Raw genomic sequence first — 26,359 nt, forward strand, 5'->3', positions numbered from 1 at the left:
GATTACATATTTCCATCATCTTTGGAGAAAAGTAGTTGCTTGGACTTTGGCACGGGGATTTGAGGAGACAAGACGAGTTGCTGATGCAGCTGCGTAGATCATGAAGATGATCCTGAGTGATTGAAACATGTAATGTATTTAAAAATGTGCAATTGAAACGGAACAGTAAATAAGAATTATCTGAAATATCTATATAGTTGCTGAATCTCTCGAAAAATATGTCGACTGTATTGAAAATCGGTTTGGATAATCCGATTAGTGATTAACATTGCTGGCGAGATAACGAGTCAATTGGTACCGCGCATGGGTCGGTTAGTATGTTATTTCAGTAATTCCTTAAGTAAACATGTGACTTGAGCACGAAGGAAAATTTTCTAAGACCTTGGAACCACACGGAAGTACCGGCTACAAGGCGGATTGTCGGCTGGAGGAGGCTAAACAATTTTCCCGTTCCCTGATTAATTAATGTTATACTTCGTCAAACTGGCGGGCTGCCTTGAGTTTTTTAGCCGTTAGGTTCGAACATGTCCAGTAGGAATGCGGTCAGCCAGAAACACCAATACAGGTACCTGGGGACGAATTGCCTCCTAGACGGACCCGGTAACCTAATCTTCATACGGCCACGCTTCCACCAGAACCACGTCGACTGCTAACTTCTCCCTCCCCGGTTAAGTTGGTACGGGCAACCTTTTCGCGTTTCATGGAAGTGTTGTGTGTGGAAGTAGGTGTTCGTGTTAAGAAAACTCCGCGGAGGGCAGTTCTCAGCACAGACGTACTTAGTTCTTCGGAGATGTCAGACTTGCGGCTCCATAAGTGGCAGTAACGCAAAAGTGGCCTCCGTTTTAGTCCAGATTACCCCTTCGACGCGTGGAAGCAGTTTCGGTTGACGTTCCGTTGTTATAGTGTACGGTGAATACCATTCCGGATATTGCAGTGACTTCGGGGGTCGCTCACACAATGTTGCGTGAATTTCTTTGCTTGTGGCTAGATTTGCGGCTACGACGGCAGTAATGTAATCAGCTACATCTTGCCACCTCTGCTCCTGCTTTATATCTCAGCCCTCGTTGTTAGCCGTTAACGTGAATGGGGTAAAATTACTTCAGGCATTCTCACTCTCTCACTAGAGTCCAAATCTCAATTTATTGCTTCTTAGAATAACAGGTCTTTGTCGCTTGTATCTTCTGGCGTGGAGCAGGATAGAAGCTAGCCATTTACTTTAACATTCATTTTGACACTGTCTGTCAGTTAGTAAGAGGGCTGCCTCTGTTTGGGTCATTATGAAAAGAATATACTTGCAATTGAACTCCCAGTTTTCCCTTGTGCGCTTTCAACTAAAACCTGTCAGCAACTAGACAAAGACACGCGCTACGAGAAGGTCAAGAATCGGACAGCCTACGCCGTGGGCGGCTGTTAGAGGAAACTGGGACAGGTTGGCCCACGTTTCTTTCATGATGCTTCTCCTGCTTGAATTTTTTATGTATCCATTGATCTTTATATGTGAAAACTTTGGTACATTGTGTCAACACTTTTACAATTAAGTAATTAAGGCATCTCACTGAGTGTTAGTTCGCAAAGAACATTTAGAACTGTAATACCACATGGGCCAAACTACGGCACCCGTGGTGCAACTTAGCCAAACTCTGTGTTATTTAATTTTCTTACATCGGCTGTTTAGCTAGAAATATATCGACTTTAATGCCCACAGTTTATTTTAATACACATCCCTACAGCTGTATGACAAAAACTACCACCAAAAACTGCTTTATCATTGTTATAATAACAGTTTGCCAGAAAAAAACCATATCCGAAATATTTATTTGTTTTTATCTCAGAGCCGGATAGCATTTTCACAGTTCAAAAATTTAAAAAAATACTTTCATTTCATTTTTAACACTTCAGTACGATCTTCAACATGTTTAAACATCTTCAGTTTCAAACTCCTGGAAAGTGAATTTGTCTTAGTTACGTATTTACATAATCCTTAAGTGAACAACTCTTCCAGAAAATTATTAGCGAACACAATTTTGTACATTTATTCCATTTTATTTGGTGTTATTACTAAAGTCCAACACTAAAAAATGAAAACATACGTTATCCGATATCTTTTTACGAAGAACACCTATCCCACAATCTTGTCACCGTTTAAGACGGTTATAAATTTTTGAATTTGTTGCAGTAACACTGTATAGCTGTTCTAGGACTATTAAATTCCTTGTTTACTTGCATAAGTCACATTTCATACCGTTTTAGTTTTATTACTGATAATCACATTCATGCTTCAGAAATACTATCTGTTTCTTCTTGTTTTTATAACGTAGAAGAATCCTAAAAACAAAACGGCAGAAAGGCGATGAGTAAAACCATGAGCGCATTCGATGATAACGGACGTTTGATACTTGAAAATGTAAGTCCTCCACTGGTCGATAAGTAATACTTTCATGTTTATATTGCAGTGATTGTAATTGAACACTTGATCACAGATTATGGTTTTTGAAAGGAAGAAAGATCAAACATTGCATTGATGTTACCGGTTTAAATTTGCTTACTAAAAATTGTGTTGAGTATGATCTAAACCTTTTATTACTGTGGATCAGTTAAACTTAATAAGAGTACTTACATAAAGACAGCGAGGGTTTGCCCTGTTGATCGACGTGTCCTTATTTAAGTGGGCGATTTCGCCCCATCGCCATATTGGGATTATTTTAGTTCGTCTACGAAAACGTAGTAAGTATTTATCACACTATACAATGTCAAAACAATCCTTAATATACAGAGTAGGTATTAAAATCCATGGCGAAGAAATGAAACCTTTGAAGTTCGCCGATGACATTGTAATTCCGTCAGAGACAGCAAAGAACTTGGAAGAGCATTTGAACGGAATTGATAGTGTCTTGAAAGGAGGATATAAGATGAACATCAACAAAATCAAAACGAGGATGATGGAATGTAGTCGAATTAAGTCGGGTGATGAAGAGGGAATTAGATTAGGAAATGAAACACTTAAAGTAGTAAAGGAGTTTTGCTATTTGGGGAGCAAAATAACTGATGACGTTCGAAGTAGAGAGGATATAAAATGTAGACTGGCAATGGCAAGGAAAGCGTTTCTGAAGAAGAGAAATTTGTTAACATCGAGTATAGATTTAAGTGTCAGGAGGTCATTTTTGAAAGTATTTGTATGGAATGTAGCCATGTATGGAAGTGAAACATGGACGATAAATAGTTTGAATAAGAATAGAATAGAAGCTTTTGAAATGTGGTGCTACAGAAGAATGCTGAAGATTAGATGGGTAGATCACATAACTAATGAGGAAGTATTGAATAGGATTGGGGAGAAGAGAAGTTTGTGCCACAACTTGGCTAGAAGAAGGGATCGGTTGGTAGTACATGTTCTGAAGCATCAAGGGATCACCAATTTAGTATTGGATGGCAGCGTGGAGGGTAAAAATCGTAGAGGGAGACCAAGAGATGAATACACTAAGCAGATTCAGAAGGATGTAGGCTGCGGTAGGTACTGGGAGTTGATGAAGCTTGCACAGGATAGAGTAGAATGGAGAGCTGCATCAAACCAGTGTCAGGGCTGAAGACCACAACAACAACAACAACAACAACAACAAGGGAACATAAAATGTGGCCCTTTCTCGCTCGACAATCTGACTGCATCGACGGGCTGGAAAGACGACAGTATATTTGACACCAACCGCCTCAGTCGGTGGCGTTTTCGAATGGCAGTTTAACGAAGTAATACCAAAGGGCCATCGTACCCATGTGGGCAATGTGCCCTGGTCTCCCCTGTATCAGCGGGTGGGTAGACACCTCTCTGGTTGTTAGGGAAAGGCTGTGAGGTCCTTCACTATATCTGATTCCAGTAGCCGCAGACGCAACGATTGTGATAATTACCGTAACCGTAGAAAGGTAGCCAAAAGAATGACTTATTCGTTTTTCCTTCAATAAAATGGAATCTACCTGAGCTGGGCGCGCGCTCTTATCGATTGCAGCCGCTGGTTGGACGTCTTTGGTTTCGTTCCCTAGCGACGGCCTTCCTGGCATGTCTATAGGGGGCACCCTTGCGGCCTGAAGGGCTTTTAACGCCATACGCAGTTCTAAGCGGAGGTGTGTCTTGCTGCCTCTTCCACTCACTAAGGGGACTCTCATCGGTGAGGACGGAGATGTTGTCGTCGTGTTTGGCGACTGCTTACCATGGAGAGTGTGCCGACATCATTTGAAGATTCGTGGCTACCCGTTTCCTTCGTAGACGCAGCCACAGCATCTGAGTTGACCAGTTCGCGTTTCTGAAGCTTTCGTTGATGAATGTGGCACTGCCAGTTTTCCCTGTGCCTCCACGATCCAGCACAGAAATAAATGGTGAGCACCTCGTTTGTGTGTGATTAAGTGTTGGAGACGCGATTTGCGGAAGCTCCTGTTCCTTACTGAGCCCAGGTAACTGAGACTTGTGTTGGTTCAGTCTTATAGCTTATGTAATTCTCTCTACTAGCCGTTAGTTAATTGTGGTTCTAATGGTGAACCACCATCCTTGGTACGCGGAACATGCCCTAGTAATTGTAAGACTATTTCAAAGCGGCTCACATTTTTGTCGTCCTTAGATCCGTTGTTAACTGATTAAGCAAGGAGATTATATGTTAAAAATTTTACTCTGCTTCTTTTTTGTATTTAAAGCACTCGTGAATTGCCTCTTTGAAATCACATTTGTATTTCATTCTGAATAATCTGTTACTCAAATGCTTGTAAAATATTTGTATGTGCGACTATCTGTCTGCTTCTGTGAGCTAAACGGAGATAGCTTGTCTCGTGCGGAGAGAAAGATCTCTATTTTGTACCTATTACACTCTGAGGTGACAAAAGTCATGGGATAGTGGTAAGCACATATGAAGATGGCGGTAGAATCGCAGCCAAAATGCATAAAACGGCATTGCATTGGGGGTGCCGTTATTTGTACTCTGGCGATTCATGTGAAAAGGTTTCCGACGAGGTTATCGCCACGTGACATTTGTCGTATGGTAGTTGGAGTTATGCGTGAGACACTCCATTTCGGAAATCAGGGAATTCAATATTCCGAGATTCACAGTGTCACGAGTGTGGCGAGACTACCAAATTTCAGGCACTACCTGTCACCACGATCAATTCTGTGGCCGACGGCTTTCACATAACGACCGACATCAGCGGCATTTGCGGAAGCAATTGTCAGTGCTGATAGACAAGCAAAACAGTGTGAAATACCCGCAGGAATTAATGTTTCAGGTTCGATTAATTTGTCCGTTAAGGCAGTGCGGTGAAAACTGGCGTTAATGGGCTATCACAGGAGACGACCGACGCGAGTGCATTTGCTAAAAGCACGACATCGCCTGCGACGCCTATCCGGGGCCGTTGACCATATGGCTGAGCACTGTTGTTGTTGTTGTTGTTGTTGTTGTTGTTGTGGTCATCAGTCCTGAGACTGGTTTGATGCAGCTCTCCATGCTACTCTATCCTGTGCAAGCTGCTTCATCTCCCAGTATCTACTGCAACCTGCAGCCTTCTGCATCTGCTTAGCGTATCCATCTCTTGGTCTCCCTCTACGATTTTTACCCTCCACACTACCCTCCAATACCAAATTGGTGATCCCTTGATGCCTCAGAACATGTCCATCAACCTATCGCTTCTTCTAGTCAAGTTGTGCCACAAAGTCCTCTTCTCCCCAATTCTATTCAATACCTCCTCATTTTGTGATCTACCCATCTAATCTTCAGCAATTTTCTGTAGCTCCACATTTCGAAAGCTCTATTCTCTTCTTATCTAAACTATTTATCGTCCATGTTTCACTTCCATACATGGCTACACTCCATACAAATACTTTCAGTAACGACTTCCTGATACTTAAATCTATACTCGATGTTAACAAATTTCTCTTCTTCAGTAACGCTTTCCTTGCCATTGCTAGTCTATATTTTATATCCTCTCTACTTCGACCATAATCAGTTATTTTGCTCCCCAAATAGCAAAACTCCTTTACTACTTTAAGTGTCTCATTTCCTAACTAATTCCCTCAGCATCACCAGACTTAATTCGACTACATTCCATTATCCTCGTTTTGCTTTTGTTGATGTTCATCTTATATCCTCCTTTCAAGACACTATCCATTCCGTTCAACTGGTCTTCCAAGTCCTTTGCTGAACACTAGGCGACTGGAAAGCCATGGCCTGGACAGATACCTCCCGATTTCAATTGGTAAGAGCTGATGGTAGGGCTTCAGTGCGGCGCAGACCTCACGAAACCACGGACACAAACTGTCAAGAACGCACTGTGCAAGCCGGTAGTGGTTCCATAATAATGTGTTTACCGTGTTTACATGGAAACGACTGGATCCTCTGGTCCAACTGAAGCGATCATTAGCTGGAAACGGTTATGTTCGCCTGCTTGGAGACCATTAGTAGCCATTCATAGACTTCGAGTCAATAAACAAATACAGTTTATCGTCATTACTGTCAGTAATAAATGAAAGAAAGGATTATCAGGCTACATTACTCGTGACTAAAATCTTGCACTTCCACCTGTACTCAATGTCGCAAGTAGATCTTCTGTGCAAGACACAGTGTATAGTTGACAATCCAGTAGCTGCTCCATGATGTGTGGTTCTCTGAAGTCACAGTTGGCGGTATCTACAAGGAATTACCAGTTCTGGAGGCTACTTCTCGATCTTCCGTTTACAGAACGAAAATGATCGAGTGATCTCCACACGAACCGATTTTGTTCAAGCAGAGGGAGAGGGCTTCCGAAGGAAGAATCATTTACTTTCAAGTCAAGCAATCCACCGTTGTTTTCGTGCTGTAGCTTGTCTTGAGATAATTTTTTCGGCTTCAAATTCGGTTTCCCACGCAGTGGACAGTTTTCCTTGTGGTTTGTTCTCTCTGCTTTGTCAGCTAATTAGTTACGAAGTCACCGGCAAACCTGAAAGTTTCTTTTATTGAATAACATCCGCGATAGGCTACAAACCTGTTTCACTCCCTTCTGAATCACTGCTTTTCTTTCATGTCCCTCGACTCTTTATAATTGCCGTCTGGTATCCTTACAATTTGTAAATAGCTTTTCGCTGCCAGTATTTCACCCTTCAGAACTTCAAAGAGGGTATATCAGTCAACATCGTTAAAAGCTTTCCCTAAATCTGCAAATACTGTAAACGAGCGTTTTTCTTCCCTTCACCTAGCTTCCAAGATAAGATGTAGCGTCAGTATTGCCTCGCGTCTTCCTACATTTCTCTGGATTCCCAACTAATCTTCCCCGAGGTGGGAAAAAATTCGTGTTAGCATTTTGCAGCCTTAACTTATTAAACTGATAGTTCGGTAATTTTCACAGCTACCACCAACCGATTGATTTGAAATTTGAAATATTACATTCTTCTCGAAGTCTGAGGGTGTTTCGCCTATCTCAATACATCCTACACAACAGATGTAAGAATTCTGTTACCGCTTGCTCTCCGAAGGCTCTCAGTATTTCTGACAGAATACCGTCTACTGCGGCCTGGTTTCGTCTTAGGATTTTTCAGTAGTCTTTCCAGATTCTTCTCCCAGTTTCGTATCTCCCATCTCATCTTCATCGACGTTTTCTTCCATTGCTATAATATTGCGATCACGTTCGTCTCCCTTCTATAGACTTATCACATTTCAGCTTTCCCTTCTTTGCTTAGGAATGGATGTTTATACCACTACTTCTCTTTTCTCCAAAAGCGTCTTTAACTTTTTTATAGGGCCTATCTATCTTTCCCCTAGTGAAACATGCTTCTAAAAGCTTACATTTGTCCTCTAGTCATTCCCGATTAGCAATTTTGCATTTCATGACAGTCTCATTTTTTATGTATTTGTATTCCATTTCACCTAACTTCAATTGCTGCATTTTTATATTTTCTCCTTTCACCAATTAAATTCAGTTTTCCAAGGATTTCTATTGGGTCTTATCTATTAGCCTATTTGATCCTATGCTACACTGATTATTTCACCTCTTAAAGCTATCCATTCTTCTTCTACTGTTTTCCTTTCTCGTGATCAGTCAGCCGTTGGCGTAATGCTCTGTCTGAAGCTCTCTGCAATCTCTGGATCTTGTAATTTATCCAGGTACCATCTCCTTAATTTCCTACCTTTCTGCAGTTTCTTCAGTTTTAATCCACGATTAAGAACTACTAAATTCTGATCGGAGTCCACATTTGGCCCTGGAAATGTCTTGAAATTTAAAATCTCGTTACAAAATCTCTGTTTTACCATGATGTAATCAATGTTAAACCGTCCGGTATCTGCAGGTATCATCCATGTATACAACCTTCTATCACCATTCTTAAACCAAGTGTGAGCGATAATTAAAGTATGCTCGGTGCAAAATTCTACCAGGCCACTTCCTGACTGTAATTATAGCACAATATCCACAAGTCCTGTTCGTCCGGCCGCCGAAATTCACTAATCCACAAAATATGTAACTTCACTCAATCCGCAGGCCAGTGTGGCCGAGCGGTTCTAGGCGCTTCAGTCTGGAACTGCGCGGCCACTGCGGTCGTAGTTTCGAATCCTATCTCGGGCATGGATGTGTGTGATGTCCTTAGTTTAGTTAGGTTTAAGTAGTTCGAAGTTTTAGGGGACTGATGACCTCAGATGTTAAGTCCTATAGTGCTCAGAGCCATTTGAACCGTCTTTTCACTCCATCCATTTACATTTTTAAATTTTCTAACCTACCTACTCGATTATGGGATCTAAAATTCCACGCTCCGAAATGTAGATCGCCAGTCGCGTTTCTCCTGATGACGGCCTCCTTCTGAGTAGTCCCTTCCCAGAAAAGGAGCGGTGATGGACTACTTTGCTGAGGAGTATTTTACCCAAGAGGACGCCACCATCATTTAACAATACAAGAGCCGTTTGCAGTACGAGCACAGAAAGGCCGTTGTGGTCGATCTTAAAAGACAAGATCAGTCAGTCATCATGGCTGTTGTCCCTGCAACTTCTGAAAAGGCTGCTATCCTTTTCATAACACACCTTTGTCTTGCTTATCAAAAGATACTGCCCTTTGTGGTGACAACTACGGTATAGCTGTCTGTATTGCTGAGTCATGCAAGCCACCCCAACGACGGCAATATCCAAGGTTTATGGGGAGTATTGTCTTTCAAATGTATATTTTGCTAAATGTTTCTCGTGTAAAGTACCATTTAAAACATTTTATCCCTAAATTAGTGTTAACAGTCTTGATTACCTATAGGATAAGATTTTAAAGTTTGCTGGATTTGAGAAAACAAATTTGTAAGAATTGGAAAATAAAAAAAATGTAATAAAAGTAAAACTTTTCAATTTTGTATGTCCAGCACCTTATCAGTCGCAGATCCATGCTCTACCATTTAACTATCGACATGGAATGGCTGTGCCTTGATAACAGACCAATGTATAGTGTTACAGGATTTTATACACAACGGCTTTATAACAGAGCATGCGTATATTGTTACTGTGTGATACGTACGAGTATAACTGCTGGTGTCCACTGCCCCTTATCTCTTGTTCAGTGCTTCTCCTACTAATCTGGTCTCCACTCATGGTCAGTCATGTACGAGCTACCATTAGAAAAGGCAGTTCTTGGATGTAAACGCTGTACAGGTAATCCCCTATAGTTTCTAAATAATTAAAGAACGACGTATTCGACCAGACAAATTACAGATTCGAAAAGAATTTCTATTTCTTTTACTGCCAGTTTCGATAACACTGATCATCATCAGGTATCATATAATATCATGGAAATACTCTTATCGTTGATGACGCTATTATTTATCACAATAATATCGCTTATTTTCATTGAATTTAGGATATTACACGTGTTACTTTTTATCGGGTGATTATCTGTGTGTTCAAAAATTAGTAATAATTCTTTTGTTCGTGTAGCAGTTTCTGATGATGAACATTATATTCAACAAATGTAAGAAAATGTAAGGTCGTGGGACAAGCCTGTTGGTCTAGTCAGTCCAGTCATGATCACATGATTTTTTATTATGGACCTCCATTATTCGTCACATTAAAATTTGTAAATATTATTTTACGCAGACGTCTAGGTGAGTCATGGAAATATTGAGCATAAAAAACCAATCGTCGACCTTTCTGAATGCACGAAAATATATCATGAATTAATCAAACTGTGAGATCATCTGAAATAACACAACAAATTTTTGTCAGTCAGTCGATACTAATGAGCCACACCTCAAAAATTGCACTGTGCCCCTTGGAGCGGAGAATCAAAGAAAAAGAAGAGATTCCATGAAAACTGTTGAAGCACTGAACAAGAGACACCTGACTCTTCAGGTCTATGTAAGTCACTTACAAAGGATCTCCAGCGACAACGTAAACGTCATGTCAGGTAGAAGACGTCTTGTCGAAATCATTGTAGTGAATGCACGCTATCTTGCTTAGTCTAACTGCTAATTTATTCACACAGGTGATGTGTACATTCAGGTATCGATTATACAACTCGAAGCGTAGAAATCGCTGTGTGAGTGGTGTTAGTCAGCTATGATTGCGCGGTAGCACTTGTCACTATCGGGGAGAGCAGACCCTCAACGATAGCCGTAATTGTATTGGTTAGTGAGAAAGCACATTTTTGTTATGAGTAGTATAAGAGTACCTTTATGGTGATGATGTTTGAGTGAATTTAAACGGCGGTGTTCTCTTCTATTGACTGGTGACTTGTTTTGTGCCAAAATTCAACGATAATTTCTACTACAATGGAACCTTAACTCATTTCAATATTACAGGGGCGTGCTGTAAAGTAAGGCCTCAGAATTTTTTATGTGAAAACTCGTAACGATCTTTATATATAACAATCGTTATTAATATTCTACATCTTTATTTCTCATATTTATACATTTATTTCTCAACATAGTCACCCTAGCGATGAACACATTTCTCCCAAAGGGAAGCCAGTATTTTGTGCGGTCACTGTACAGTGTTAGGATTTATTGACCACAATCTTATCTCGATGATAGTGAAGTCCTTTGAGAAGCTTATTAAGTTTTGTAAACAGATGAAATTCGGATGGAGACAAGTTGGAATTATATAGAGGATGATCGGTTACACTGTTTTGTAGATGTCGCAGCGCTTGTGTGTGGTCTGGCATTGTGTGCTGTAGTAGAGGGTGCTCCACATGTGGATGAGTTTTTCGAATTCTTAACTAGATTGCATCATACTGTTTCCCATGCATCGACATAGTGGCATTATGCACTAGATGCTACAATTTGGAGCCGTGTAGTGGCAGACGGTTGCAGATTTGTAGACACGAAGAATCAAGATTTGGAATATTAGTAACAAATGTTTTATTTAAAACTACTTAAAAGTTTTATTATTGCAACTCGGAGACAGTACTTTTCAGCACGTCCTCACAAAATGTGGGCCTTTACTACCGCTGTAACATTTCCTTTTCTGAACCGATCGGCATTGTCACTTAGTCCTGGTCATGAATTAACATTAGACTGCTTTCTGTGTTTCAGTTAACAGTTTGGAAACCCAACAGTGTTTGTTACAACAAGGCTGATCCGACATTACCAGCTTCTCTCAAATTCAGTATCTAAAAAACAATGTTTCGTCTGGAAGCTTTGCAGTCCACGGAACGATACTCATTGCCTGTATAGAAGCATGGTTTTGACGTGTCTGTTTGCAATGAAGTTGCATTCACAATGGACACTCCTTTTCGTCAGCGGTAATGTCGTCTAACTAAGCGCTCCGATGAAAACAGATTTTGGAATTAATTTTTTTGGTAAACATTACTGTGTTTCATGCCACGGCAGTTGTGTTTTAGTGTAAGAACAGATAGAAAGCCGGTAGTCTGCTTTCTGACTCGTCGCGCTGTCCAGTACAGTTGCTCGCTGATAAGCCAGAACATTATGACCACTGACCACCGCGACGATGGATGCCACATGTTGTGTTGCGGGCACGTGACGCGGTAACAAAAGTATGTAAGCGGAGCAGACACGGACGGGGGTTCACCGTAGAGAAGATATGGGCTGCAGATGGGGAAATTAATTGAGATAAGCGACTTTGACAGATTATTATTACGCAAATCTGTGAAGGAGTATCTCGGAAACCGCGAAGCTAGTCGAATGTTAACGTGCTACTGTCGTGACACCTACAGAAAGAGGCAGAAGGACAGTGAAACCACCACTAGTCGACAAATAGTTTGACGACCACGACTCTTCACAGAACATAGGATTGGGAGGCTTACGTGATCTGTAGAGCAGGAAAGATAGTGATGCGCGGCATTTCTGCTGAAAGAGCACGACGCTAGTACATACACAAGTGTATTGTGTTTTCATCGTACATTGTTGAATAGGGAGCTCCGCAGCAGACCACCCCTACGTTTTTATATGGTGACCCAATGACATCGCCATTTATGGTTGCAGTTGCCTCGGGACCATCACGATTCGACCGTCGATCAATGGAAACGTGTCGCATCTTCGAGTGAATCACATTACTGCTACACTAGGCTGATGATCGTCTCCACAAACGCTGTCATCAAAGTAAACGGCGGCTCGAGACGTGCAGCGCGCCACGGATGCAGGCTGGTGGGAACAGTATCATACTACGGGAAACTTTCTCCTCCGCTTACAAGGGCCTGTGGTAGTAATCGAATACACGCTGACAGCTGCGAACCACCTGCACCCTTCATACATTATCTTCCCTGACGGTAATGTCATGTTTGAGCAGTATAATTGTCCATGTCTCTGAGCCAGAATCGTGCTATAGGGGCATTATAGCGCACTCACGTTGATGCCTCGGCGACCAAATTCACTGGATGTAAATCCTGTGGAACCCATCTGGGTCATTGTCGGCGCTAGCACCGTGCACGCCGATCAGCGGTCCGTTATATACATCAGTTACATGGCCTGTGCGTAGACATCTAACACCACGCACCTCTACAAACCTACCAACAAACTGCCGGGTCGCTGATACGCAAGATCAGTGATGTATTTCGTTCCAAAGACGGACAAACAAATTGTTAAGCAGGAGGTCATAATGCTTTCGCTCATCAGAGTACGCGCCTACGGCTGCACAGGGGACAAAGCTGGTTAACCTGCGAATCAAGGTGCACCAGTGCCATTGCAAGTAGAAAGTCGAGCGTGATCCGTTAGCAGTGCTGTCTTTGTTACACGATTTTGCACGAACTGTTCTGTAAAAAATTGATTTTTATGTTCCTTATAGATTTGTATATCGGCTTCATGATGAAGTGCCCATTATTTCCTTAATGATTATATTTATTGTGATGTTTCACATACAGATAATATACGGAATCAAATTCGAAAATTGCACATTAGTCCAAATGTTGCAGGGTATGAAATGTAGATAACATTTCGAATCTTTCTTTAAACTTTGGAGGGATGAATGTCTGTCTCCAGTCTAGACAAAATTGATTTTTTGTAGCGCGATTACTTCCGATCGTAAGTGCGTGAGAACGAAATACTCACAAAGTCCCTCAAATCTCCCAAAACGTTCGACATATCCAAACGAGAGTTGGACAAATGAAAGCATGCCAGGAGGACAGTATTTTGCTATATGAATGACGTGTGGAATTTTCTTAACTGCAGCGATGTATGAGTAACTACATATTTTGCAATGAAATAATGTAATTTTAAGTATCATCAATATCTGATGAAATGTGCATCAGCGTGGTTTTGCAACAACACACTTGAAGAAATTACATGTTTGTTTTTAAGCTGAAGATGAGCTTTTTGATAAGCTATTGACCTGACTTACTATTAGATCCTCACTTAATAAACCACTGTTTCAGGAAGGTTCAGGTGAAGAAAGAAAAATCCTTTAGGAAGTTTCAGTACCAGCTATTCCTTATTAACAGCTCAATGGGTGACAAGATTCCAATGTAATTACAGCACAATCAGCGATTTATTTACAACTATCGTGTTAACCTTTTATCCTTCACAAAAGTATCATCGGTGGCGATTTTAGACTAATTAATCTACTTTTCTCTTGTTGCCATGTTAAAATTAGCCTCTATTGTCGAAACACAACGTAAATTGCTCAGACTCATATTGAAGTATTTATTGTGTCAGAATCCAGAATCAGAGCGTCTCATTAAAAAAAAAAAAAAAAAAAAAAACTGGCGACCAGAGGCATCAACAGCTTACAGATAACCGCTTGCTTCTTTTGATAGTAGCAAATTCTCTTTTCACTAACTGTCGATGACTCTTAAAACATTACAGTACTGGACTGAAAAAAAAGCAAAGTTAATAGCTTCTACCTGTATTGTTCTAGATAAGAAGATATGTTAACTATATGAAAAAATACTCTCCTGTTTGTGTACTATCATTTGGCGAAACCTCGTTTCAGTATCTCGAGTTCCTTATGAGACATGAGGGATGTCGTGGATATTACATTCTCGCGCACTTGAGGTCGGAAGTGAATGCGTTGAATACAATCCGTTTTCTGGAGACTGGAGGCATATATTGATCGTAGCGCAGCTTGCAAGATCCCCTCGCTTCTAAACTGATACTGTTATTACTCAGCTTAGCCGCGAGTCCGTAGAGGGTGGTATACGTGACGTACAGTACAACTGGTCAGCATTTCCAGCCGGGATTTGCGAGTGTAAGTCGGACCTTCCTTGATCCCCCGTGGTGGGTCGTGTCGTCGGATTTCCTCCTACATGTGCGCGGTGCACCTCTCGTAAATGTCGTCCCGTGCAGATTCTTCATTGGCGCAACGGATGTCTCTGTCGGTGGAAGCTAATTATCTGAAATTTCTGTCGATCAGCTTTGGGGTATCTATTTACTCGAAAGTAACATTCAGAATATCGTAACATCACTTTCACTGCTGTTACATCAATAATGAAACACTCATGACACAAACTACTCGTAACGGAAAGCATGGCTACCATCGACCAAGACAGGAAGTGCTCTTAACGCCGACTGCCGACTTTGGCGCGCAGTCCGTATATCTTACTAGTTTCGTCACAGTTCGTGGATTTCCGATCAAGTTCTTTGCATTTATCAATGAACTGGTGTGAATTTTAACGAGGCAAGATTATGATAAATAGTTTTAAACATCCAGAGGCTCCTCCTAGTATTCATGTTGTCATAAATGACTTTAATTATTAAATATTAATAAACAAAGTCAGTGACTTTGGCTCCAAGATAGCATTACTTCCCGTCATGTATATTTCCCAGGCTGACGCTTGTTGCTACGCTCCAGCGCCGAGCCCCACCCCACTACGCGCGACATAAGGTCGCTTCGTCACCTAGCCAGCCAGCGTGGGAAATGCTCTCCGACTCATGGCCAGCTACTGACTGCAGCACTTTCTAACTATCGTGAATACATCAATGAGAGACAATAATTTATTAAAACTGGTAAAAATGTCTTACTTAAGAGGCACCTTACAAGGTTTAAAGAGAAATTCAAAATATAAGCTGCCTTTCATACACAGCAATATACAGGGTGAGTCACCTAACATTACCGCTGGATATATTTCGTAAAACACATCAAATACTGACGAATCGGTTCCACAGACCGAACGTGAGGAGAGGGGCTAGTGTAATTGGTTAATACAAACCATAAAAAAATGCACGGAAGTATGTTTTTTAACACAGACCTACGTTTTTTTAAAAATGAAACCCCGTTAGTTTTGTTAGCACATCTGAACATATAAACAAATACTTAATCAGTGCCATTTGCTGTATTGTAAAATGTTAATTACATCCGGAGATATTGTAACCTAAAGTTGACGCTTGAGTACCACTCCTCTGCTGTTCGATCGTGTGTATCAGAGACCACCGAATTACGTAGGGATCCAAAGGGAACGGTGATGAACATTAGGTACAGAAGAGACTGTAACAGCGCATTACGTCCACATGCTAACACCTTTTTATTGGTCTTTTTCACTGACGCACATGTACATTACCATGAGGGGTGAGGTACACGTACACACTTGGTTTCCGCTTTCAATTCCGGAGTGGAATAGAGTGTGTCCCGGCATGTCAGGCCAATAGATGTTCAATGTGGTGGCCATCATGTGCTGCACACAATTGCAATCTCTGGCGTAATGAATGTCGTACACGCCGCCGTACATCTGGTGTAATGTCGCCGCAGGCTGCCACAATACGTTGTTTCATATCCTCTAGGGTTGTAGGCACATCACGGTACACATTCTCCTTTAACGTACCCCACAGAAAGAAGTCCAGAGGTGTAATTTCAGGAGAATGGGCTGGCCAATTTATACGTCCCCCACGTCCTATGAAACGGCCGTCGAACATCCTGTCAAGGGTCAGCCTAGTGTTAATTGCGGAATGTGCAGGTGCACCATCATGCTGATACCACATACGTCGACGCGTTTCCAGTGGGACATTTTCGAGCAACGTTGGCAGATCATTCTGTAGAAACGCGATGTATGTTGCAGCTGTTTGGGCCCCTGCAATGAAGTGAGGACCAAAGAGGTGGTCGCCAATGATTCCGCACCATACATTTACAGTCCACGGTCGCTGTCGCTCTACCTGTCTGAACCAGCGAGGATTGTCCACAGACCAGTAATGATGCATGTTCCGTAGATTCACTGCCCCGTGGTTTGTGAACGCCGCTTCATCGGTAAACAGGTAGAACTGCAACACATTCTCTGTTAATGCCCATTGACAGAATTGCACTCAATGATTAAAGTCATCACCATGTAATTGATTACGTAGCGACACAAGAAACGGGTGAAAGCGGTGACGATGCAATATGCACATAACACTACTTTGACTCAGTCCACCGGCTCTCGCAATGTCCCGTGTACTCATGTGTGGGTTCAAGGCAACAGCAGCTAACACACCAACTGCACCCGCTTCTCCTGTGACGGGTCTGTTACGGAACCGTTTGCGTGCTACGACCATACCTGTTGCATACAGTTGGCGGTAGATGTTTTGCAATGTGCGGCACGTTGGATGCTCTCTGTTGGGGTGCATGTGGAGACGAATGCAAAATAACAATAGCAGCAAGCGGTACATGCGATCACTGCGACAGCTAGACCAAACTACAACAGTGCACTATAGCCACACTCGTAAACACGGTCGTCATCGTAAACATGTCCCTGCAGATGCTGCTCGCCGAGCGTGGCGCGTGTTTGTTACAACATGCAACTGAACGTCGGAGGTTTCAAGCGTCAACTTTAGGCTACAACATCTCCGGATATAATTAACATTTTACAATGCAACAAACGGCACTTATTACGTATTTGTTTATATGTTCAGATGTGCTAACAAAACTAACGTGGTTCCAGTTTAAAAAAATTAGGTTTGTGTTGAAAAACATACTTCCGTGCGTTTCTGTATGGTTTGTATTAAACAATTTCTCTAGCCTCTCACGTTCGGTCTGTGGAATCGTTTCGTCAGTATTTGATGTAGTTTACGAAATATATCCAGCGGTAACGTTAGGTGACTCACCGTGTATGGCGTAATATGCATCAAACGGAGATTCATTGTGACCTCTATTTTTCATTACAATGTAACAGAATTTGACGCAATATGTTATGTATGTGTGAAATACCGCAGTAACTCTGACTACTAATGAATTAATGGGAACTTCTTCATGAAGCCGACATTTGAAGCTACAAGCATCATTGAAATGAAATTATTTTACAACATACTTCTTCTGAAATCTCTTGAGAAGTACTGCAGGACGCGCACCTCGCTTCTGTCTGCGTGTCGCGTCGCCAACCGGCACGCTGGAAAGCGGACAAAGTATGTCTCGTTCATTCCGGCTCCCGGCAGTCGTGGGTCTTCGCCACTCGGATCCTTCATCCGGCTGCCGTTGTGCGCTGCCTCTTTAGATAACAAGGGGATATTTTCCGTGCTGGGATCCTCTCCGCAGGTAGCCCACTTCCTTTCTGTTCGCACCCTTACTTAAAGTGGGGAAATAACGTGCACCACTTGTCTCTGAACTGTGTAAACAATGATGTGTATGTGCCTATATTCTATCTGTCTGTGTATCGTAATTACTAAAGCGGAAATCGGTAATCAACCAAGCTGGGCGGTGCAGCAGCCACGGCTTTTAATCCACTGCGCTGATTCGACCCGGCTTTGGATCACTTTCATGTCTCACACGCTAGCGTACTGCCTATAATGCTGCCTGAGAAAGTCAAAGAGAGTGAATACTGATGCTCTGAAATCATTTTGAAAATTCTGCTCCAATTGAATGGAGCGACATACATTATGAATGGAAACACACAGAACACTGGTGTGATATTCTACAATATTCATTGCTTATTCACAAACTGGTTATGGGTTGTTACGTCATCCTCAGGTACAAAGATTAGTATGTGGTGCAGTGAAATATTGTTGGATCAAAGATTTTAAACTAGTGCATCTATAGAGTATCTCCTTTCCGAGAGGAAAAATTTTAATGTTAGATTTAGGTATAAAACAAGAAGGATTATTTCACTGTAAATGTGATGTAAGATTATTTAATGTAACACATTATCTGATGAACTGTATACAAATTGGAACAGTTTTTCATAGAAGAGAATAAATTGAACAATCAAAGAAATAGCATCAAAGAATATTCATCCTCCTACCTTGGTGGACTCCATAAAAAGCAGAAACAACAGTTGTACTCTCTTCTTTATCGTGTTCTTGATCAACCGACTCAAGAAAGAAATAAACAGAGCACAATTCCATGTTTAGGAAAACTCTTACTGGATGTAGCTAGAAAGCTACAGGAACGTAAAAACATAATTTTATGTACACAACACTGTTGGATACTTTTTGACCAATGATAAAGACAGAAATCTAGCTTGTAAAAGAGTGGAATATTCAAAATTTCTTGTAATTGTGGCAAATTCTATATAGAACAGTCTGGCAGGAGGATATGCTTGAGGGCTCACCGCCGAAGCTGGAAGCTTAGAAAAGGAGACTCAACTTTTTCAGACCACCTGCTTAAAAGGCCATAGTTGCATGGTGAAAACATGAAGTTTTACATCACATCAGTAAAGGAAGGAAGATGAACTATCTTGAAATAATGGAAATCAATAAATATATGTCCATCAGCCCTAGCTTAGCACTAAATCACTGTGCACAGTTCCCTCAATCACCAGTTCGGACTGCAGATACTACTCAAACTCCCATTCAGGTCAAGTTATAAATAAAGCCTATTACCAACATGCCCCGTTTTCCCTTATTTCACTTGCTATAATTACTCTTGTTGTGTTGTGCTGTGTTGTGCTTCGCTTACCTGCTTAATATCACTAGCGTATATACTATCTGTTCATACTTTAGGGCCTATTAAAGATAAGATTATTGTGTTTGGCCACATCTGCAGAACATGTCACCATAGGTAATTGTTCAATTTATTTGCATCCATGAACAACTGTTGTAATTTGTGTATGGGTCGGTAGTTAATGTCTCACATATTTTATCTTAGTTAAATAATCTTCCTTCGCAGTTGCACTAAAATAATCCCTGTTGTTTTATTCCTAAATCTAACTTCGACATTTTTCATCTCTGCAAGTGTAGATGCACTAGTTTAAAATCTATGATCCAACGAAATTTCATTGCACCACATACTTACTTTTGTACCTCATGATGGCGTAACAGCCTAAAACCGGTTTGTGAAATAATAATACGTATTGCAAAATATTACACTAGTGTTGTGTGTGTATTTTCATTCATATAATCAGTCGATGTAACGGAGACTTACCATTCTGAGTTGCACGGTACTCTGAGTCATAGAGCCTGTACGCTCTGGCGTGCCCTAGCAGAAGTGTATACCCGCACATGTACTCTCCGAAGCCGTGGGCGTTGATTGCGGGAGCCTTCTGCCTTTCTTCCCCGTAGCCAGTACACATCACGTTCGGTTCGTTGAAAGTGAGCCACCATTTCACCTGCGAAAATGCGTCGAGTGGTATATCAGTAAGCGTCGAACTGACGACAGTATCTTGCTAGTATTTTCTGGACATAGCACAAATTCGGTAATGGAATATAAAGAAAGACTTACACATTTTCTCCGAACTGTGACTGCTTGTGCTTACGAGGAGACCACACAGAAATCGAACTTTTGTATTTTTTTTTAATAAGTACGTGAAGTTCAGAGATCAGACATAAATCCCTCAAAGAATATCAATGCAATTGTAATAAATTCTCGAGGAAATCGACTTTGAATTTTGCAAGCGACTTTGATACGCACACACTTTTTCGCCCGCCACGTAGGCATTAAAGAGTTGATCCCCACACCTTGTAGCTATTTAAACAACGGTGCTCGTTCTGCAGCATTTCCGTGAAGCACCAAAGATACAAAAATAAAAATAATTTAATTTGTAACGTTTAACTACTGAACCAGTCTTTAAAATATTGGTAATAAAGGATTTTTTGTCATGTGTAATTAGAAACAATAACATATGCATTTCTAATAAAAATGACACTTAGATAGATGTTAACTAGCATGTATTTGGTGCATTTTATACTTAAATTACGTAGGTACCAGAACAGAACGAAGGAAAAAAAAACACGAGACAAACAATGGTCGACAGGAGAGTCGAACCACCGATTACCCAATGTCGAGTATGACCAATATTTTTTCCCATTTTTACGTACTTTAAGCTTCACAGAAATACTGTAGAGAGTGCACCTTTGTTTAAAGATTGCCGTCGGCTGGAAATCGAATCCAGGCTGCATAGTTGATAGACGAGCATACTTAGACAGCCACATGGCCAGCTGAAAATTCGTCCTTGTTTTAAGAATTGAAAAATGCATGCAAAATTTCAATGTCGATTTTCTCTGTGATTTTGAGGATTACATGAAATATTGTGGAAGACTGACATTTGAGTTCTGAGATTCACGTACCATAAATATAAAAAAATTACAAAAGTCGGACTGCCGAGTATCTCCATGTTAGGTTATGTCCAAGGAAAGGCATTGATTAAATTCGCTGCGAGTTAGAGTTAGTAGATTTTCAGCAACAAGAATGATTGTGTAGACTGAAATATTTTCGAACATCCGACACACTACTTAAAAATTCCTTCGTGGTGTTCGAAACATATTTATTTCATCTGCCAGGATTAAAGCCTTGAGACCATCCCTTACATCTAACCAGACGTCCTTAGTCAACATTACAACATTTATACAAAACGATAATTGCAATAGTAAAACAAATAAGGAACGAGACCTGTCTGGGGTTGTTACATCTTCCATCGGGCGCCTCCCCAGGTGGCCGATAGGTGACAGCCTTCCAGATATGGATGGTACTGGGGAAATGATATACCCAGGGTGGACGAAATACTAGCTTGGGCCTAAACCCATTAGTGTGTCTTCTGGCATCAAGCAGCAAGTGGTCAGCGTCTGTTCTCCAAATTGGTGCGGCTGCTACAAATATGTTTTTATCTCAACAATCAAGTCTTTAACATTTCTGTTCTCCAACATAGATCACGACAGCAACCTTCAACTTGACAAAATCATAATGGAACAAAAGGAAAACTGTCCACTACGCCAGGCCCCAGTAAATATACTGGACTTTCCCGGTCATCGGATTCTGTGGGACCACAAACATAATCAAAGGAGAAGATTTGGATTTTCTCAAAACCGGTTACCAAAAACTGTACTGACACGTTCAACAAAAAATGGTTCAAATGGCTCGAAGCACTATGGGAGCTAACATCTGAGATCATCAGACCCATAGAACTTAGAACCACTTAAACCTAACTAACCTAAGGACATCACACACATCCATGCCCGAGGCAGGATTCGAACCTGCGATAGTAGCAGTCGCGCGGTTCCGGACTGAAGCGCCTGGAACCACTCGGCCACCTCGGCCGACCACGTTCAGCACAAATATAGGTAAATTCAAACAGCTTACGGATGATCCGGAAAATGTCACATCAAAATCCTCGCAATATAAGACACGCATTTCACAGACGGAAACCACTTCAATACCGAAAACTACAGGATATACAAAGAAAAACATGCTGCCAGAAGAGGAACATCTATAATGCTTTGGAGAGGTTTTGCGGTTCTCGAACAAGTCATTGACGACGGCCTAGATTTCAGTTGAGTATCAGAAAGACTCTCTACAGTAATCTTCAAATCAGGAAACAGAAGATACATAATCTGAACGCACATCCATCGACAAACGATCATAAAAGAAAGAAACCACAAGAAGTCGAAGACATTTGGGAAGAATGGAAGAAATAACAAAATACCAGAAGACATGTTAAAATTGTATTAGGAAACTTTAATGCACAACTAGGCAAGGAGAAGTACAAGCAACTCACAGGGCCATACAGAACACACAAACGCACAAACAAGAATGGTAAACATCTCATACTTTGCTGTCAAAATTTTAGCTTAAAAGTTATGTCAACAAAATTTCAAAATCCAAAACGAAAACTCACAATAGGAAAACGCCCAAAAACATATGGGGAAGATTTGAAATAGGTCAGGTAGCCATCACAAACAAAAATAAAAGCGGAATTCTTAGTGTGAGAACACGCAATGTAGTCTTCGAGTCTGACCATCACTTGCAAAAAATGAAAAGTAGGCAAATCCCAAGAAACAGAAAGACAACAAAGGTAAAGATTATGAGGCTGGACTCAGTACAATTAAAGTTAAACAAAGTCAATATTATTGAGGCAATTAATCAAAGTTCAACAGAAAGTTGGACAGATCTCGCGAAGGCTATTCAGAATGCAATGGTTTCGGGTCAACCTCCTGGGAAATGGAAACATAGATAGTGGAACGCAACTAGTGATCAAGTCATTGAACATAGAATCCAGGCCTGGAAGAAGTTTAGCAGGAGCAGAACAAAAGTGACATGGCAACATTTGCGCGAAGCCCAGAAACAATCCTTGAAAGATATTACAAACATTAGAAGAGTGAGAAGGACAAACGACAAAAACAGACTAAATGAAATCGAGAAAGACTTCAAGGGAAATAACACGAGAAATTTCTACAGAATTTTCAGGAAAAATATAAAGCGTTATAGGCCTCCAATTATTTTCTTCGAAAGAACATACAGATCTTTCGAAACAAATACTAAAGAAAACGGCGAAATTCTTGAAATATTTTAATAAACTCGTCAGTTGCGAGAAGCTTGAAGAAAAATTACTCTTCATGAAATCGTTACCAAACCCAAATTCAAAGTAACAGATGTAGAAGAGATTATAACACAATTAAAAAAAAAACGACAGAGTCCCAGGAGAAGACGGCATCATTTCCGAGTTCTGGAAACTCAAAGATGAAACCATCACGAAGAAAATCCATGAAATTTTATACATTAATGTGGAATACAGAGAAAATTTGATTCACCCACTCCACAAAAAGGGACAAGGCAGTCCCTAGCAACTACAGAGTATCTCATTATTACCGATTTCCTACAAAATTATCTTCAAGGCGTCACTCAACAGACTAGAACCAGAAGCTGATACAAAGATTGTTGAATACCAAGCAGGCTTCAGAAAAGGAAAGTCCTGTATTGAAGAAAGTTGGAACCTGCAAATTCTGCTGAAGGTCAGACAGACGAACAACACTGTAGTCACATAGGTGGACTTCAGAAGACCTACAACCCATAGGCAGATTCTTATTGATACATTAGAAGAATGTGGAATAGACCGAAAAACCAGGAAACTCATACATCACACACTTTGAGACGTGTATGGCTCGCGTTCTTGCCGTTGGTTCTTCGGCATTTTTACATTGATTGGTGCAACCAAGTTGCTGGCTTGCCTCCTTGCGTGGCAGCAGCATCGCTTATCGATACTAGTACTGGCGTACTATCTTTGGTGTGACCACTAGTATTTCCGGGTGGTGGTGTGTGTGGTAGTGGGTCGATTGGGATGGAGCACCAAGCAAGTCTCCACGGCGGGAGGCCACGCCGGGGCCGCTGGCGGTGTGCACGCACAGTCGGATCGTCCGGCTCTAGCTGCAAGAGCGACAAGCTCGTTGCCCACCGAACCTGGACACTGAAGTTGAGTGATCAGTTAATCTGTTATGAAATCTCAACTATTTCGACATCTCTTCGCTCATTTGCGGGTTGTTGCCTCCTTGGCCGTTTGGGCTAGCATCATCGTATGATGTGTTGGAGTCGGCGAAATCTTGCAGCCGTCTTCCTATGTTGTGATTAATTACTAATCTGACTGTTACTTATTAGTGAAGTGTACCAGCGGTATTTCCTGCCTGTGGCCGTTAACTCTCCAGTTACCTGCCATGGATGTTAGCGCAGTTTGTAGGCAGTGTGCCTTTCCCTCGCCGTGTTGTTGCTGTTCAGCATGGCGAGTAGTTCGACAGCCTTTAACTTGTATGGTTGATATTTGCTTAGAGTGGTTACTGTTCCCCTGGCTGTTTACAGACGACAATTTCTGGAGGCATAGTGTTGTTCGTATTCTCGTCCTCGGCCGATATTCTCCATCGTTGTGCCGTTGGTCGGACAGAAGGGAATTGGTTAAATTGTTGCCTGGTCCTTGGGCCGTCCCTAGTCTTGGCTGCCATCTGATTACCTACTCCAACTATTGGCTGTCTATCTCACCTCACCTTTTGTTTGAGCTACCATCCCAGGCCGACCCTTGGAACAGTTCTGAGCACCACTTGTTCTGTTTGTTTTAAATTGTGATTTTCATTTTAGTTGAAGTATTGTGCGAGGCCTTTCACCGTGCATTAATTCAGTTTTTTTTAAATTTTACATAAAGGCCTTCAGCCACGTAAAATTAAAATTTTAAGCATTGATTGTTTTAGGAGAGATTTTTTTTCACTCTTAGAAACTGTTCTATCTGAAATTGTTTGTAATCCAGGCCCTAAGCCGTTAGTTGATCCATGTGTTATGTGTGGCCTTCAGCCGAGGATTTGCTTGAACCCCATAATAAGGGCCTTTAGCCGTGTATATGCTCTTAAGGAAAATTTTTTGTTAGAAGCAAGGGGTTTATTCTAAACTATTTATCTGACTTGTTGTTCACACCGTCAGCCGTTGTTTCAAATTTGTTTGTGGCCTTCAGCCGTGCTATAAGTTAATCAGGTTTTGGTCGTTGTGTTGCAAGTTTAAAAAGAAATTTTCTTGCTTAAAAAATTGTTCATTAATGTGCCTTGATTATAGTTGTTCTCCAGACATGTAGTGTAGGCCTTCAGCTGTTAATTGTTTTCATTGAATGTTTTTTTTTTTAAATTTTAAGTTGTATTTTTGCTTTGATTTCTAAGTCGTTCTTACGTTCGCTGTGTGGTTTCGGGCCTTCAGACCAGAAAGTATCCCAAGTTTTCTTTAACTAGGCCTTGAGCCGTATTGTTTGATTGTGATCTTTTAAGCCAATGAGTAAATAAGTGGTTCTTAGAAAATAAAATTATGTGTTTGATTGTGCAACTCACAGTAACTGTTTTCGGCCCTGTCCACAACCTTAACCTTATCCTGTGCGCTCTCTGATTACCTACCAATCAGGTTTCACAATTACAGACACCACGTAAAAAATAAAATTTATGGGAGAAATATTAGACTCGATCGAGAGACATACGGGGTTCGGACAAGGAGATGGTTTCTCACCTCTATTATTCAACATTGTCCTCGACAAAATCATCAAACAATGGGAAGAAAAAGCAAAAAGAACTCAGTAAGGAAGAACGTGTGCAAACAAGAAGACCATAAAACGCATGAAATTTGCAAATGACCTTGCAATACCCAGCAAAAAGTGACAACGAGTACTGGAATACTGAAAACAGGTCTACAGAAATCACATGAGAAGACGCAGTGCATGGAAAGAAAGAACAACAACCAACACATGTACACAAAATACGGAAAAGGTAAAAGAGTGGAAAAACTCAAATATCTTGCGAAATATATACAAATCGGAGGATCAAACAAGGCATCCAACACGCATAGAACAAAAAACTTCAGAAAGCTTACAAACTGGCATGGACGCACTACAATAAAAGAAACATTTCAAGACAGACTAAACTCACGCACTACAGTACAGATGTACTATCAGAAGTATTCTACACATCTGAAGCGACCACAATCGGATCATCAGGCATCCCAGAGACATAAAAAAATAGAACGCAAATTCCTGAGAAAAAAATTGAAGCAGTACAGAGAGATGGTATATGGATGAAGAGAACTACCGAAGAATTATATGAACACACAGACAGTCTCACATATATAATCAGGAAACGCCGACTAACATTCTATGGAAACATACATAGAATGAACAATAAAAGACTCAGAAAGAGGACTTTTGATGTAGTAAATAGTTCACTCATAAAAAGAAACCAAATGGCTTCAAAAATAGGAGAAGACCTAAAACAAGCAATTATCAGTATCGAAGCGATAAATGAAAGAGGCAAATACAGAAACAAAATTATGAACACGAAAATCTGAAGTAAAAGGAAGGAAGGAAACAGGCAAAATATGGACATAGA

General features: G+C 41.0%; 1 protein-coding gene across 1 annotated transcript in view; it reads right to left on the reverse strand.

Annotated features, from left to right (window-relative positions):
- LOC126281951 (myrosinase 1-like) overlaps positions 1-26,359 on the reverse strand; it is a 108,521-nt gene that overhangs the window by 54,548 nt on the left and 27,614 nt on the right. The window contains exon 5 of the mRNA XM_049981313.1: positions 19,674-19,857. Within this exon, the coding sequence (XP_049837270.1) occupies positions 19,674-19,857 (184 nt within the window). The remainder of the gene's footprint in view (positions 1-19,673; positions 19,858-26,359) is intronic.

The sequence above is a fragment of the Schistocerca gregaria genome, chromosome 7 (assembly GCF_023897955.1).
Source record: "Schistocerca gregaria isolate iqSchGreg1 chromosome 7, iqSchGreg1.2, whole genome shotgun sequence".
Classification (NCBI taxonomy): domain Eukaryota; kingdom Metazoa; phylum Arthropoda; class Insecta; order Orthoptera; family Acrididae; genus Schistocerca; species Schistocerca gregaria.